At 40.3% G+C, this 15,511-nt stretch overlaps 1 protein-coding gene across 2 annotated transcripts; it reads left to right on the top strand.

Moving 5' to 3' along the window:
• Positions 1 to 5,096: 5,096 nt before the first annotated feature.
• LOC103368888 (protein NDRG1) lies at positions 5,097 to 14,968 on the top strand. 2 transcript variants are annotated; one of them, XM_008297419.1, is made up of 12 exons: positions 5,097 to 5,118; positions 12,064 to 12,162; positions 12,528 to 12,648; positions 12,768 to 12,830; positions 12,939 to 12,999; positions 13,399 to 13,485; positions 13,672 to 13,728; positions 13,815 to 13,981; positions 14,099 to 14,198; positions 14,338 to 14,373; positions 14,479 to 14,530; positions 14,748 to 14,968. In XM_008297419.1, the coding sequence occupies exons 2-12, from the start codon at positions 12,099 to 12,101 to the stop codon at positions 14,966 to 14,968; spliced, it is 1,029 nt and encodes a 342-aa protein (XP_008295641.1). In that variant the 5' UTR covers positions 5,097 to 5,118; positions 12,064 to 12,098. The 2 variants fall into 2 exon arrangements, with proteins under 2 accessions (XP_008295641.1, XP_008295640.1); XM_008297418.1 differs by lacking the exon at positions 5,097 to 5,118 and adding an exon at positions 11,753 to 11,834 and having other exon boundaries at positions 12,057 to 12,162.
• Positions 14,969 to 15,511: the final 543 nt, after the last annotated feature.

The following is a 15,511-nucleotide window of genomic DNA, read 5'->3' as shown; positions in this document are numbered from 1 at the left end:
CTGCTCATTAAAAATGCAATTTGCCACCGTAGTTCCGAATTTGTCCTGTTTAACAGCAGAGCACTGAGATCTAAAATACTGTTTATATAAATGGAGGAGAACAGCTTTAGTAGTGAGTAAAGAAAGGTGGTAAATGAAGTAACCTTCCACCCAGTAACGTGCACAGACGCTCAACAACAAGCAGGGAAAACCCGGAGCTATAATCTGAACACACGAACACAGTCTTTTCCAGGTTGTTGACGATCTATATTTAGGAAATTATCCACTAATCTGGTTAGAGGAAGATTATTTTTATTGTATTGATTTAAAATGATAGAAAATATAAAGCCCTGTGTAATATAATTCAAACTCACTTTTATCAGGTGAAGCCACAAACTGAAACTCTCTCTGAAGCTTTTAAACATTAAGTCCTGCAATGACTTTAACTGAGGTCCAAACCGGAGCGACTGGATGTCAAAACAACATACGAGGACTTGGCGAGACAGAAGCAGTAATTCCAATTAAAACTGTAAATCCAATCTTCACTGTGAGAGTTTGGTTTGTGAAAACAGGTGCGTCCCCCGGCTGTTCTGCTGCCACAGGCTGGGTCAGGACCCAAATGGGTTAAAAATGGATCTGAGTATTATTTCAGAGCCGACTTACAGGTGCTGGAGTTGTTGTGCCGTGCTGCTCTGTGAGGCTGAATGAAGAGTGATAAGCTTGTAGGTTACCAATGTTAGTAGTAGCCTCAAATAGGATAAATCCCACAGGAGTGCATTCACCTCTACTCTTAGGTAACACCTGAAGAGGAGGTTTACTGCAGCACATTCAAACACAGTCACTCTGAGAGAGAAGCTGTGATAAATAACTACATTTGTGTTGTTTCTGTCAGTCTGACCTTACCTCAGTGTGGCTGCTCAACAGGGAAATCCACAAAACACAAAGTCCTGCAGCAGCAGAGTTACACCAGTTCGAGTGCTGACATCCAACCAGCTGACTGCCTGTTATAGTAAACCCCTGCAGACACTGAATAACTGCAGCTGTATTTATAGATGCATCTATACCCGCAGCCGATTCTATGACACATCAGATTTTTGTGGAAACAGCAGTCTGCTTGCTTGCTTGTACACTCCTGTCTTCCTGCTCTCAGGCTGTTCCAGAGAACTTGTGTTATTACCATCTCTGGCAGCACTGTAGTGTGTAAATAAATGTTTGGGGGAATTCCCCCTAATATCTTTATCATCAAGTTAGTGTTCTCAGAAGTTGTTGTTATCGCAGGAATCCTGTCTAATCACAGCAACAAACAGGATGTCAGTGAAACACTGAGTTCTTACCTCTTAGTTCTTCAGCTCCATCACCAAACACAGTCTAACCGTCGGCTCTTCCGCTGTAAAAATCAACCTGCTTTCAGTCTTTTTCTGCTAAAAATCTGGAAAAGTAAACACTCCCTGCAGCCACCTGTAGCTCTGCCCCACGAACACTGAACGTCCTCCTCTCCTTGTATCTCCTCGACGTGCTGCATGTGCAGGATCGCAGCTCTACGTGCCTGCAGCTGTGCAGTGTGCAGGGCTGAGATCTGCTGTGAGCTGGTCTAATCAGGCTGAGCAGCCATCTGACCCTGACAGGCCTGTCACCAGCAGAACACTCCTCAGATAATGCTCTTAGAGGAGAAGAGCTGCTCCCCTCCGCCTCTACTTCTTCATCCACTCCAGTATTTTCTGCCTTGGTGAGCTTTCTATGTGAGCAAAGACGCTCTTCTCCTCCCTCCAACGGGCCAATGGTTGCACAGTTCAGCCACGGTTGCTCTAAAGGCGAAACAGTGCTTTTCAGTTTATGCTCTTCTGAAATGAAACTTGTGCAAAACAACTTTGTATATTTGCAGCAACACGCCTGTCTGGTGCTTCTCTTGTTTTTCCTCCCTATCCTTCCCTTCACATCTAAAAATAGATCCTTTGAGCTACAGGCAGATCAGACAAGTCAACCCATTCACTGTCACTGCATGGAATTAACTTTCTCCTAAACAGCAAAGCTCTCAGGTTAGTTGGCTTTCTTACGGCAAACCTACACTGTGAAGTGTGTTTGTCCAACAACTTACATAAGAATGTTAGAAACATAAGAACACAAGAAAAACACATTGTTTTCTCTCTTTTTTTCCAGGATCATTCTGTTTACCAGGTTATGACATGGATACGTGAGTCCAGAGAGTCACAAGACAGTCACAGGCTCAGACTTTTTAAAGCAGAACCAGTCGGGGCCTCAGCTCACTATCAATCACTCTGAGTGGAGGTTAACGTGTCTGAAAACCTTCTCGTACCTGCTAAAATTAGCTGAAGCACCACTTCAAGTTTTTCCAGGTCACAACAGTAAAACCTGGACGTTCACAATCACTGTTTGGCTCCTCAGAGCTGGTTTTGATGCATCATGACACACTGTTATCTTGGTTTTCATTTAGTCGCCTATCTTCTTCCAGATAATGAGCATAAATACAGCCATGAGTGGGGCCTTGTTGTTGTTGTTGTTAAATTAGGGCTTTGATTGCAAATCTAAACAGAAAAAAAGGTGACCGTGTCTCATCAACACACCGTACGGTTTGCTTAATTCACGTCTTCTAAAGCTCACGGGTTCATGTGTGAAAGCAGAGACAGAAGCACAAGGTCACATTTTGCAGCAAACCTTTTACTTTATGCCAAAAATGTCAAGGATCTGTGAGTCCGTTTTAGTGAGAAAATGCTTGTGAAGTCTGTGGAGTAGAGATTCATTCAATCAGGAAATTTAAAGAAAAAATCTTCAGGTACTGAAAGATGAGTTGCAAAAAGAAAACATTTGTTATTTTGTGCTCAGCCAACCTGAACCAAAACCAATCCAAACATGTCCAGCTCAGTCCAGACTTCTCATGTGTAAAACTTCAAAAGTATTTGGTTTATGTTTAATTTTTTAAAAAAGGCTGTGAAGACCTTTTGTGTTTTGGATTTGGCTGTTTTTTATACTGCAGACACTTATAGGTTGTTTTAGGACATCCTGAACATTTCTGCATGTTCTGACCACAAAATCCATCCCTTTCTACCCTCTTTCAGGGTAGTTTTGGAGGGAGAAAAACATACCTGCTGATTTTCTGCCCTCTCAGTGGCTTTGATCAACACCCGTCTTCTCCTCTTTAAGATCACCACCAACTATGCAAAATTCACCACACAGTCCACCGTAGCAAACTTCCATTTTTCCATTTCCTACATGCCTGTAGAACTGGAAATAAAACGACTGTTTATTTTGATGCAATTAATGTCAAAGCTGCTGGATTCTACAATGCAGTGGAAACAGAAAGGCTGAAAGGGCCAATCACAGGCCTGTTTGATGTGATTCGACAGGTCTTTACTAGTCCCACAGTGGGGAAATTTGCATTGTTACAGCAGCAACACGGAAATATTTATATCAGTAGAAAAATACAATATAATATAACCAAAATAATATACATAAATACGCAGATTGTGCAAATTCCTCTGGATGGAAATACAAATATTGCACACAACTTTTTGTCTTGGCTTTCCATTGAACTTTACTTTATTCTGTGACCTCTATTTCTTTCCCCTATAAACCACACCATGATGTCTCTGACCTCTAAGTGCTTCCACATTCTCTTCCTCCACCTGATCCTGCAGAGGAACACTCTGCTCCGGCCCTCGTCTGTTTTGGCTGCAGACCGGAGCTCGCCGGCCCAAACATGGCTGCTGCAGTGGTTTCTGGAAATGTGAGCCGACACCCAGTAGGTCAAGCTTCAGCTGGCAGTCTGACGCTTTCTAAGGGGCCTAAAGGACACTCAGGGCTGTGGCCTCTCTCACAGTATCATTTAAGCACTGGGATGACCTGCAAAGACTTTAGCGCTGAATCCTTTCATGTCAGTTGCAATGAAACGCCAAGGAAGAGTTTGGATTTTCAGAAACCAGCTGATAATCGTGGCAATTAGGAATACGTGTGCTGATGTTTGTCTGCCAGATCCTGAAGTAAAATAGAAACTGGAGACAGTTTATCATCTGGTTTCAATTCATGTGTCAAGTGTGTGTTTTCATTTGAACTTGTGGAAGCAGCCCACCATGCTTACATTTCAGTGCCGTAATTATGAAGAAATATCAGTTTTTATAATATAATAGTCACACAATGTGCCAAAAAACAGTTGAGTGGGTTGTTCATCAAAGCTAAATTTAAAACAATACTCAACATTTCTAAGTTTTGCTATGTTTCTTGATTATTCTCCACATGCTTGAGTAACTGGTGTTGTTGTACTGATCCTTCTGGGTAAGCTATTTTTATCATTATGCAACGATTGGTTCTATTTAAACCTCCATCACCTCAACGGAGCCGCTCTAATCAGGCTCAGGAGCTTCTGGTCTGTTGTATTTGTGTCACATTAAAACAAACATACTAAAAAAAAGCGAGCCAACATTATTCAACAGCGTTATCAGTAACTTCTACTTCCAGTACGATCCTGCATAGTACAACATATTTACGGCCACTAATCACCTGTAAATGGCTCGTGTTTAGCTGCAAACTGCTCAAAAGTGAGTCTAATGCGAATAAATTGGTTTTCTGAGTCCTTCCTCAGGATGAATGAGCGCAGGCAGCTTCAGTACACAGTGCATCCCCTCCTCTGTGGTGGTTTGTAATTCTGTCCCACATCACTCATGAGCTGTGTGAAATACTATGTAATTCCCTGAGCAACCAAGAAGAAACTGGATATGAAAAGGAAGCATAGTTTCTCTGTGGCTTTTAAACTAGAAGCTGCTATTCCCTGTTTCACACACAGTAAGTGTGAATGACTTCCAAACACCACGTAATGACAGTGCTAGATTCTACACTTTTTAGCTTTTTATTAATTTAGTACTGTTGTGAGCCAAGCCGGTGGGAAACCTGCTGATAATATGTTGTTACTCCCCAAGGAAGATCAGCTGAACACTACAATTCAATTTTATTCTAACACAAGGTCTGCAGAACCTGAGCTCATCATAGAAAAGCAGGAAAAACAAGGGAAAACAAATATTTTCAAAACCACCTGAGCTGACCAAAGCGTGGTTAAAATACAACAGGAGAAAAAGCAAGACAGAAAATACGATAAAAACTTTTTAAAGCAATTTGAAAAACAAAATCAAGATGAATGAAAAATACTGATGAAAAAAAAAAAATCAGCTCCAACTGTTTTTTGTTTGATACAATTCTAAAATAAAATAAAGATAAAATATGAAAGGGCAACAAAAAGATTTTTCCGAACAGTGTCAGTAGAAGAGAAGCATTTAATTAAAAAAAAATAAAGTAAAAAAAGCTATTCCAAAACTTTGGCACTGCCACCACAAAGGTATGATCTCCTTTACTCATCAGCCTCCACTGTGGATCAGCTAAAAGCTCTGAGGATCCAAGAGGCTCAGCAGGAGAAAGACATTCTGAGATGTACCAGGTGCCAACTCGCGCATGGCTGCAGAAACAAATACCTTAAATTCAGTTCTGCACAGGGATGCTGGTACAAGTGCAACTTTAGTTTAAATGCATCTTTCAAGGCCTTGTGCTGTAACGTCAAGAAGTTCAGCTACATTCAAAGGATCAAGTCGATGAAGTGTGCATCAGTTACTTTGCAGTTTTACTCTGATTTTATTGCTTAACAAGAATTCAAATAAAACAAGGAAAAATACTCCTGTGAAAATATGGCTTTATGGAATGTGGACAAATACGTTTCTTTTATGCCAAAAATGCGGGAAACCACGGATTTAGTCTTTACTTTTCTTGACACCTGAACTCCACCTGAACCGCTCAGACAGCACTACTACTGGCCCTGAGAGCTAATCTGGTTATAAAAGGAGTCAGTGTGTTTTCGCATGGAAATGTTCACACACAAACACACGTACACCTCGATCATCTAACCGTGACTTACTCTAACCTTCACCATTGCTTTTATTACTGCCACCCTTACCCTAACCTAAACCCAAACCTGAGTCTTTACCAAAAACATAATCATTTCTGTAACAGAGACTTTTTGTCCTCATAAAGAAGACAAATCCCTATAATGTGACTGTTTCAGTGCATTGCGCAATATTTAATTTTCATCTCAATTTTCAGGTGCAATATTCCATTACTATGTGTGATATTTCTTATTACCTCAGTATAACTGCCAGCATCACTTTTTACTGTTCTGTTTTAGCTTTATTTTAGTTGGTTCATTATTTCAGTAATGTATCACACTTATGTCTCGTTGCTTTTCTACTTTTTAGGCGCTGCTTCTCTGACGTTATGTCACTGTGTTGTTTTCTGAGCAATACCTGGCACAAGAATTTCCTTCGGGATTAATTAAGTTTCATCTTATTTTATCTTATTGCATAACAGATTTAGGTACTCACAGCATGAGTAACACTCACCCACATAAAAAAAAAGAGGAGCGCACGCACACACGCACACGCACACACACACACACACATTCATTCATTTGCTGCAGTCGTGTTTCCATGACTTCAGAGGACACTGCATTTTCTAGAGACTTACTCTAATCTAACCATACCTACTACTTGGCTGGCTCTAACCTTCATCCTAACTTTAACCTGACCTAAAATTTAAAATGTGATTTGGTAAGTCCCCATAATGTGACTCCATAAACAGAATTAGGTCCCTGCAATATAAGTAATACTCAGCCACAAAGAAAAACACACACACACACACACACACACACACACACACACATACACATGCAAGCAGACTAATACACAGGCCATCTTCTAGAGATTAATCTTAATCTTAACTAAACTAAAGCTAACTTTATCCTAACCTTTAACCTAACCTTAGAATGTCATGATTCATGCTGCTGGGACCTACCCATAATGTGACTGTAAAAAACAGATTTATGTCCCCACAACATAAGTAATACCTTCCCACAAAGAAACACACAAACACACACACACGCACACACACACACACACACACATTCATTCATTTGCTGCAGTCGTCTTTCCATGACTTCAGAGGACATTGCATTTTCTAGAGACTTACTCTAATCTAACCATACCTACTACTTGGCTAGCTCTAGCCTTCATCCTAACTTTAACCTGACCTAAAATTTAAAATGTGATTTGATAAGTCCCCATAATGTGACTCCATCAACAGAATTAGGTCCCTACAATATAAGTAATACTCAGCCACAAAGAAAAACACACACACACACACATGCAAGCAGACTAATGCACAGGCCATTTTCTAGAGATTAATCTTAATCTTAACTAAACCTAAAGCTAACTTTATCCTAGCCTTTAACCTAACCTTAGAATGTCATGATTCATGCTGCTGGGACTTACCCATAATGTGACTGTAAAAAACAGATTTATATCCCCACAACATAAGTAATACCTTCCCACAAAGAAACACACACACACACACACACACGCACACACACACACGCACACACACACACATTCACGCATCCACACACACGCGCATGCACACACAAACAACAACATCACACACACACTCACAGTGAAGCCTGTTGCAGGCGGCAGCAGCTGCTGTGTGTAAAATTAGACTGTTTTGAAAGCTGAGAGTCCATCAGCAGGACTTTCACCTGCAGACCGGGCCGTTACCATGACAACCAGCTGTCAGCGGGACAATATAACTCCACTACTCCAGCTCACGTATGTGTATGTATGTGCACTGAAGTGAAGAAATTTAGAAGACCGGCGGCAGAAAGTAAAGAAAGTGTGGGACACTCGAAGCTCACCGATCACTTCAGCACAAGATTTCTTTCCATCTCACTGTCCATCACTCCTGTTCCGGAGCAGCCACATGGGATTATCAAGACAAATGACCTCCCAAAATATTGGTAAAATAGATTTAAAGGTGTGTAAAATTACACACAACCAAAATAAAAGTGAATATTGTGATAAGGAATAATGAAGTTTAAAGGTTTATTAGAGGAAAAACAAAGCAGTGTGAAGAAAATCTGACCATCATGCTGCCGTCTGACAAACAGCATCCAGGAAGTTGACATGAAACTCCATCTAGTGGACTCTACTGGGAAGTGACAAGCATGCATGGATTTATTTACTGTCTTCATCAATCTGTCCTCTGGAGTTTAAACTCTTGTAAATAACATGCTGTAAATGCTCGACACCAAACAAAGAGAGACTTCAGACTCAGTTCAGAAAATGATCTCGTATCATCATGCAGTAGAATTAAATTATGTGAAATGTGTTGGAGATATTGATGGCAGTACTCTTTGCCCAGTGTGTTTGTTATAGTTGAAGAGACAAGACAAGATAAGAAAAGATAATATAAGATGAAAATGTTAGCAATCCTGAATGAAATTCTTGTGGCAGATATTGCTCAGAAAAAACAAAATGACTGCAGTAGAAAAGCAACAAGACATACAGTCGTCCTCAAATGTATTCATACCCTTCCACTAAAGAAAAGGCAAAATTCACAACAGTCACTCAGATAACTAGAAACTGAAAAAAGTAATACTGCATTAAAAAATGCTAAATTATAATTTAGTGAAATAAGACATTGCTTTTGAATTGTGAGTGAAAAGAATGATTAAAAAAAAAAACAACAAAACAAATTAGAGCACTTTGCTGATGAGCAGTGAGCCAAAATCAAAATACCTGTTAACAGGTGCAGAAGTCTGATTAAGAGTTACAGCAAACACTTGATTGCAGTGATTGGCTCAAAGGGTTGTTCAACAAAATATTAGTTAACGGGTCCCATCATGCTTGTTTTATATATATACATATATATAGTATGTGGTTCTGTTGAACCACAATTCAAAAGCAATGTCATGATTTTCATTACATTTTTATTTATTATTATGTTTGTCAATTTCAACTTATTTCAGTAACAGCTGTTTTTTTTCCTTCTTTAATGGGACGGTATGAATACATTTGAGGACGACTGTGAATATGACACATCATAGCTAAAATATCGCTGAATAGAACAGTAAAAGTCATGCTAGCAGTTATTCTGAGGTAATATCACACATGACAGTGAAATATTGCACCTGAGAAATGAATATGAAATATTGCACATTAAAGTAAATGCTACACATGATACTGAAACTGATGATGCACATTACAGCTTTCATGTAAGATCTTTGGGTTTGTAGACACTCCAGGTGCAGATATAGAAATACTATGAGCTAGGAGACTTTATTTAATACATCGCTGTCATTGTAAACAACAACTGCACTGACCCTATAACGTGCACACACACTCTGACATCCAAACACACTTTGTAGAATTACATATATACGAGAAAAACACATTTTCATTGCTGCTGCTTGAGGCCACGATGTGAGGTCACAGTGGTCCTGCAGCAAGTGACATACTTGCAGAAAAGCATCAGATGAAATTAATTTATCCACGAGAATATGGGACAGTGTTGTGTGTGAAATAGGCCAGCAGGCCAGCAGAGCTTAGTCAGGGTTCCTGTGATGTTACAGAAGCTCTGCAGTGACGTGAGGCTGAGTAAGAACCATCTGCTCTTCAGCCGCCGCTAAATGGATTAAAGCTGCTGCAGATCGATTCTGAGTCTACGGTCAGTGCAGTGGTGGTTTTACGTCTTAAAGAAGGTGGTCAGTCTGCTGTGTTTCCGCTCAGACAGCTGTTCCTGTCTGCACTGAGGTCCACTTACTGTCTAGTCACCACCTGGATGCCCTGACTTCATGATGTCTGGCGTCCTCTTGTAATGAAGGCGTTGTCGTGCAGTAGATTTTTCATGTTGTACATTCAGGATTCTGTGTTTTGTTCAAGACTGCACGATCAGACAACACCAGTGATATCGCCTTCCTAATTAATTTTAAGATTTTGCTGTTTGTTTTTAAGGTTTTAAAAGGGCTGGCACGTTCTCATTTAGAAGAACGTTTACATTTTATTCCCCGCAAGAGGTCAATTAACCAGATGCTCTTCGATGTTCCAAGATCTCGACACAAAAAAAAGAGGAGATCGAGCCTTTGTTCACCTCTTTATGTAAGAAAAGCTGAGACTTTAGAAGCTTTTCAGTCACTTCTGAAGATAGTCTCTTCCATTTAAATAGAGCCTGACAATCTGATGTTATCTTTCATTGTGTGTTATTGTGTCTTTAATTTGATTTGTCTTTTTGTCCATTTGTTTCTGTCTTGTGTGCTGCTCCTTTTAACTGGACAGCATTTCCTCCTGTTGTTTTAAATGTGCTTTATAAATATAATTGACTTGACGACATGACTAAAAGGACTCGGCCGGATTTTCTGCAGCTAATCCACCATCATCATTTGACCTTTCGCCATCATGCAGAAATGTCACTTCATATAAGAGTAATTAAACCGCCTTAGAGGACGCAGAACAACGCTGACCCACTGACCTCTGTGTTTCACATTTACTGACCCTGTGGATTCAGATAAAACACTCTCACAAAGATAACTGCTCAGATGGAGACATCTGGTGTCCAGCCTCAATCGATGGCTTCGTTTCTGTAAATCTACTTATGTTTTCTTCATTCTGAACTGTAACGGCCTCACAGTGTCCAGTGATTTTATATGTCTGCAGAGGTTTGGAGGTCATTCGATCCTCAAAACTGAAACCAGAGAAGGGATTGTGAAGTTTTTTTTTTATTTTCAATGTAGCTTCATAATCGTACATTTATGAGAAAATGTCACTTTTTCCGTCTGAAAACATTAAAATCAGTCCTCTTATTATTTCTGCAATAATGTGAACATGCTTTCTGTGTTTGCTTCATAGAGATCGATTTTGAACAAAGACCTTCTTCTTTCCACATGAAGTTCATTTCTACTGATTTTTTATTTTTGTTGATTTTGTAAAACTAAAAATCAAACATTACTTTCATGCTGTTTTTTCCCATTGAGCATCACATTAGGTTTAGATTTTAGAATATTAGTTGTGTGAGCCTTTAAACTGCATTTTTCTCTCTTTAGGCTTTTCAGACGTTTGTCAGGCTGGATTAACTTGCTGAACAATGTTTTGTGGTGACGTTACAGGCTCTCGGAGCTCGTTTTAACAGTTTTGCTCAGTCAGAATTACGTGACATACAGAGTTCAGGGCAGCTATGGAAATGAACTGAATATCCTCTGTTAGCAGACTGGACTACATGCAGGAGAGCTCTGCTGCGAGGAACAGATGGTTCACTGAGATTAAACCACTGACCTGCTAGTGGTAAAAGGTGCTGTGACACTGTTGATGCCTTGCAGCAAAAAATAACAAGATTTACCTTCAATTTTAACTCCAGTTAACACACATCAGGCTTATTAAAGGTCACATTCATGACTGATTTGCACTACACTTCACTAACAATGAATGAGACTTAATGATACTTTATTCAAAACCAATTTCCAGAATAAAAAAAGCAAATAAATTGCTAAAAATATCAAAATAAAAGGCAAATAATCTAGGAGGGAAGTTCTATAATGATCTGTATTTTATCTGCATGTAATATTGTTAAATGAAAATACATTCATGGAAACTTCCCTTCAGTGACGTTTTGTTTTGCAGTCTACATGTTGGGGTTAATTCCCAGTTGAAATCCTGTTCAGTCTGTGTGGGAATACAGCAGCCGGAGGTCAGATTAAAACAGAAAAGGCCAGTTGGCCACGTGCAGACCAGGTTGGGGTTAGAGCTTAGAAACAGATCAGTGTCGAGGGTATAAAAACCAGCTCAAACAACTAGTGTGTCACATGCAGAGCTGCTGTTCTCTTGCAGGATCTGACTGCCGGACGCCACAGAAACACTAATTAGGCGAAGAAATACATTCATTAAATTCAAAACTTTCGAAGAAGAGGAGGGTCAGAGATCTAAACTGCAGCCATGGTTCTGGAGGACGAGTGCGACTCTGTCTTTGAGCAGCAAATCACTGTGAGTATCATCTGGAGGCTGTTAAAACTGTGTTAAATTGAACTTCTACATTGATGTCGCTGCATTTGATTCTGCAGCAGTCAGTCAGATTGTTGTTATTAATTGTGTTCCGTTGTGTATAACCTGTGAACTGTGTCAGTTCACAGGTTTAAAAAAAAAAAAAAAAGCTTTAAAACTGACTTCTGATCTAAACTTTATGTTCTTCGATGCGCTATGTTTCAGGAGGAACATGTGGAGACCCAGTATGGGAACGTTCACTGCACCATGACAGGATCTCCGAAGGCGAACCGCCCTGTGATCCTCACCTTCCACGATATCGGACTGAACCGTGAGTCCAGACTCTGTTTACATCCTGACACACCTGAACACTGGTAGACACGATTAAATATGCTGGCATCCAAATTGATTAACACTGGGATCCAATTCATTTCTGCAACATCAGTGTATTTGTATCATGTGAGTTAAGAACTAATTCTCTAAGGTATCTGAAGAAGTACAGCTTGTTGGTTCATTAATGGAAACTTTTGCATCAAACCAATCAGCGTCACATTTCATTTACCTACATGTCTTCTTATCCTATATTCATATTGAATAATGCCCTTTCCACACTTTCTAAATTCTCTCAAAATACACATTTTTTTTTTTCTGTATTGGATCTCATGTTGAAGTCATATTTGTGTTTTCTCTCTGCAGATAAGTCCTGTTTTGAGACTTTCTTCAACCACGAGGACATGCACGAAATCCTCAGACATCTGCCTGTTTGTCACGTCGAAGCTCCAGGACAACACGAACAAGCCAAAACTCTTCCCACTGCGTCAGTACACTGTCTTTATCGCTCTTATATTCATATTTTAGGCTGTAATTGTTGAGTTTCACAACCATACGTTGGTGGATTTCGCCCCCACTGATGGTAAATTTGATTTTGCCCCCCAGGTATACTTATCCCACCATGGACCAGCTGTCTGAAGCTCTGCCTGCTGTCCTCAAACACTTTGGGTAAGACAAAGCTCCTCAGGTCTCTCACACTTAATCTGATATCAAACACTATTGGTCCTCAAGGTCAAGCTTTAACCAATTAACCTTTTTGACATTTTGGTTTGGCAGGTTGCGGAGTGTGATTGGCCTGGGAGTCGGAGCAGGAGCTTACATCCTGGCTAGATTTGCTGTGAGTGCAAAACTTTACTCTAAATCTCATCAGAACAAAGACGGTGCTGATGCCTGGTTTGCAATTTTAGATTTATGAAGGAAAAATACAACAGGAACTGAATTTAGTACAGTTTTTAACTTGGTTTCTCCTAGTGTGAATGAGAATAACAGGAAAGTCTTGCTACAGTTGCTGACCACATCTTTACTGTAATAACACACCAACTGTTCTGACCTACTGATAAACAAGAGTCTTTAGCAGTTTCTAATAGCCATGTTACCTGAAAGAAAAGTCTCAACACTTAAGCTTCTTTCAAGGAAAAAATGTGTCAACGATATTAATGAAAATAAAAGTAAATGAGTTGCACTTTTTCTTACAGTATAAATTGTTTAACGGAGTCTTAATTTCTCCTCTGTTCAGCTGAATCACCCTGATCTGGTGGATGGATTAGTTCTCATCAACATCAACCCCAACGCTGAAGGAATCATGGACACTGTGGCAAACAAGGTAGGAAATATGTAGTTTGTATATATGTAGCTCACAAACCTACCTTGGATTTACTTTAGTATTGTAAAATTTTAATGGATAAAACCTTGTGTTCTGATCGCTTTTAGTTAGATTGGATTGATTCTGACACTTCAGACTCACCTCTCCACGATTATTTTAAATATTATTTGCTTTGTTATTTTACAGATCACTGAGTGGACCCACACTCTCCCAGACACAGTCATCACACATCTGTTTGGAAAGGTAGGTTCACTCTGCCGCAGCTCGCTTCAGTCGCCATGACAGCAAGAAAAAAAACGAAACTTAATGAGATTAAATGTGACTTACAGGAAGAGATCCAGACCAACCACGACCTCATAGCGACGTACCGTCACCACATCACAACCACCATGAACCAGGCCAACGTCAGCCAGTTCTTGCGCTCATACAACAGCCGTGGCGTTCTGGAGGTGGAGAGGCCTGTTCCTGGAGGAAACATCAACGTCAGGACCCTCAAGTTAGTAAAACCACCCACCCCGAAACACGTTCCACCAGTCTGTGTGCAGAATTTGCAGTTTCATTTTGTTGCATTCTTGCAGCAGCTCCTGTTAAACCCTCTCTGTTGGTTTTGCAGGTGCCCCACTCTGCTGCTGGTAGGAGATAATTCTCCTGCTGTGGAGGCTGTGGTCGACTGCAACTCCAAACTCAACCCCACCAAGACCACACTGCTCAAGGTAGCCAAATAACAGACTCAAAAATAAAAGAAAGCATGCAAAGAAGCACACACACACATACATCCATGCAATATGCGATGTATTAATATGATATTTTATGAAACTGTAAATGTAAATTTGTTGTCTTGTTCTCTCCCAGATGGCCGACTGTGGAGGACTTCCTCAGGTGGATCAGGTGTGCAGACACTTTTTTTTTTTTGGCTTTTCTAACAACACTGTAGAATCTTTGCACTTTATTGGTTGTAAATGTATTTAATTCTTTTTATGTTTGTCTCCACAGCCGGGCAAAGTGATCGAAGCCTTCAAATATTTCATCCAGGGCATGGGATACTGTAAGTGAACTTAACCTGAGACTATTTTAATTGTATCCATTGAGCTCTTCCACTGCTTATTTCTAACAAAACACTGTTAAAACTCACATTCTGTAAATAACGTTAATGCTACCCCGCTAGTAAAATCAATAATGTGCAGTATCAGATGGCAAAAACAAGTCGCTTAAACGTATATATAAGACTACTGGAGTCTGATCTTTCCCTCCTTTATCTCCAGTGTCCAGCGCCAGTATGACCAGACTTCGCTCTCGGACGACCTCCAGCTCCAGCGTTTCCTCCTTCGACCTCCCTCGTAGCCGCGCACACACCAACGATCTGCAGCGAGGCCGGACACAGTCTCACGGCACCGAGGACAAGCGTGGACGCTCGCACACCGACGTCTCCATGGAGAGCATCTCCAACCAGAACATCTCTAAGACCACTGAGGTGGCCTGCTAGAGTGCCGGCTCCTCTGAATCCCATGCACTTAATTCACATTATACCTCACTTTATCTACCCATCTGTATCCTGTATTCTCTCTTTACTCTCCTGTTTACCCATCTTCATTCAGTTTTGCCCTTTCATCTGCACTATCTCCACTGGAGAGCTCACAGGTCAGGCTTCCTCGTGACTCTCCTCCATCCCTCCCTCTGTGTTTGTTCTCATCCATCTATTTAACCATCTTTTATTGTATTCTTCTTTATTCTGCTCTACAGTGTTATTGTATGTCTCTGTTTCTGTATTATTTCCTCTCCTCTGCAGGATGTAATATTTATTATTGAATGTATATGAGAGAACTGTGAAAGCTGAAACGTTTTCTTCGAAAGCTGAAGCTGTGTTTATCTACAACTCGGATGTCATGAATGAAGAGTATAATGATGCAGTATTTCATGGCAAAAGCGGCTTGTTCATAACTGTAGGAATGTGCATTGATTGTATGCAACTATGCCAGCTGTGTATTATTGACTGCAGGAATGTTATGGACATGTGATTTAGCAATGC

This window comes from Stegastes partitus, unplaced genomic scaffold (genome assembly GCF_000690725.1).
Source record: "Stegastes partitus isolate 25-593 unplaced genomic scaffold, Stegastes_partitus-1.0.2 Scaffold1217, whole genome shotgun sequence".
Classification (NCBI taxonomy): Eukaryota; Metazoa; Chordata; class Actinopteri; family Pomacentridae; genus Stegastes; species Stegastes partitus.
Note: the sequence above shows the minus strand (reverse complement) of the source record. Positions and strands in the feature narration are given on the sequence as shown.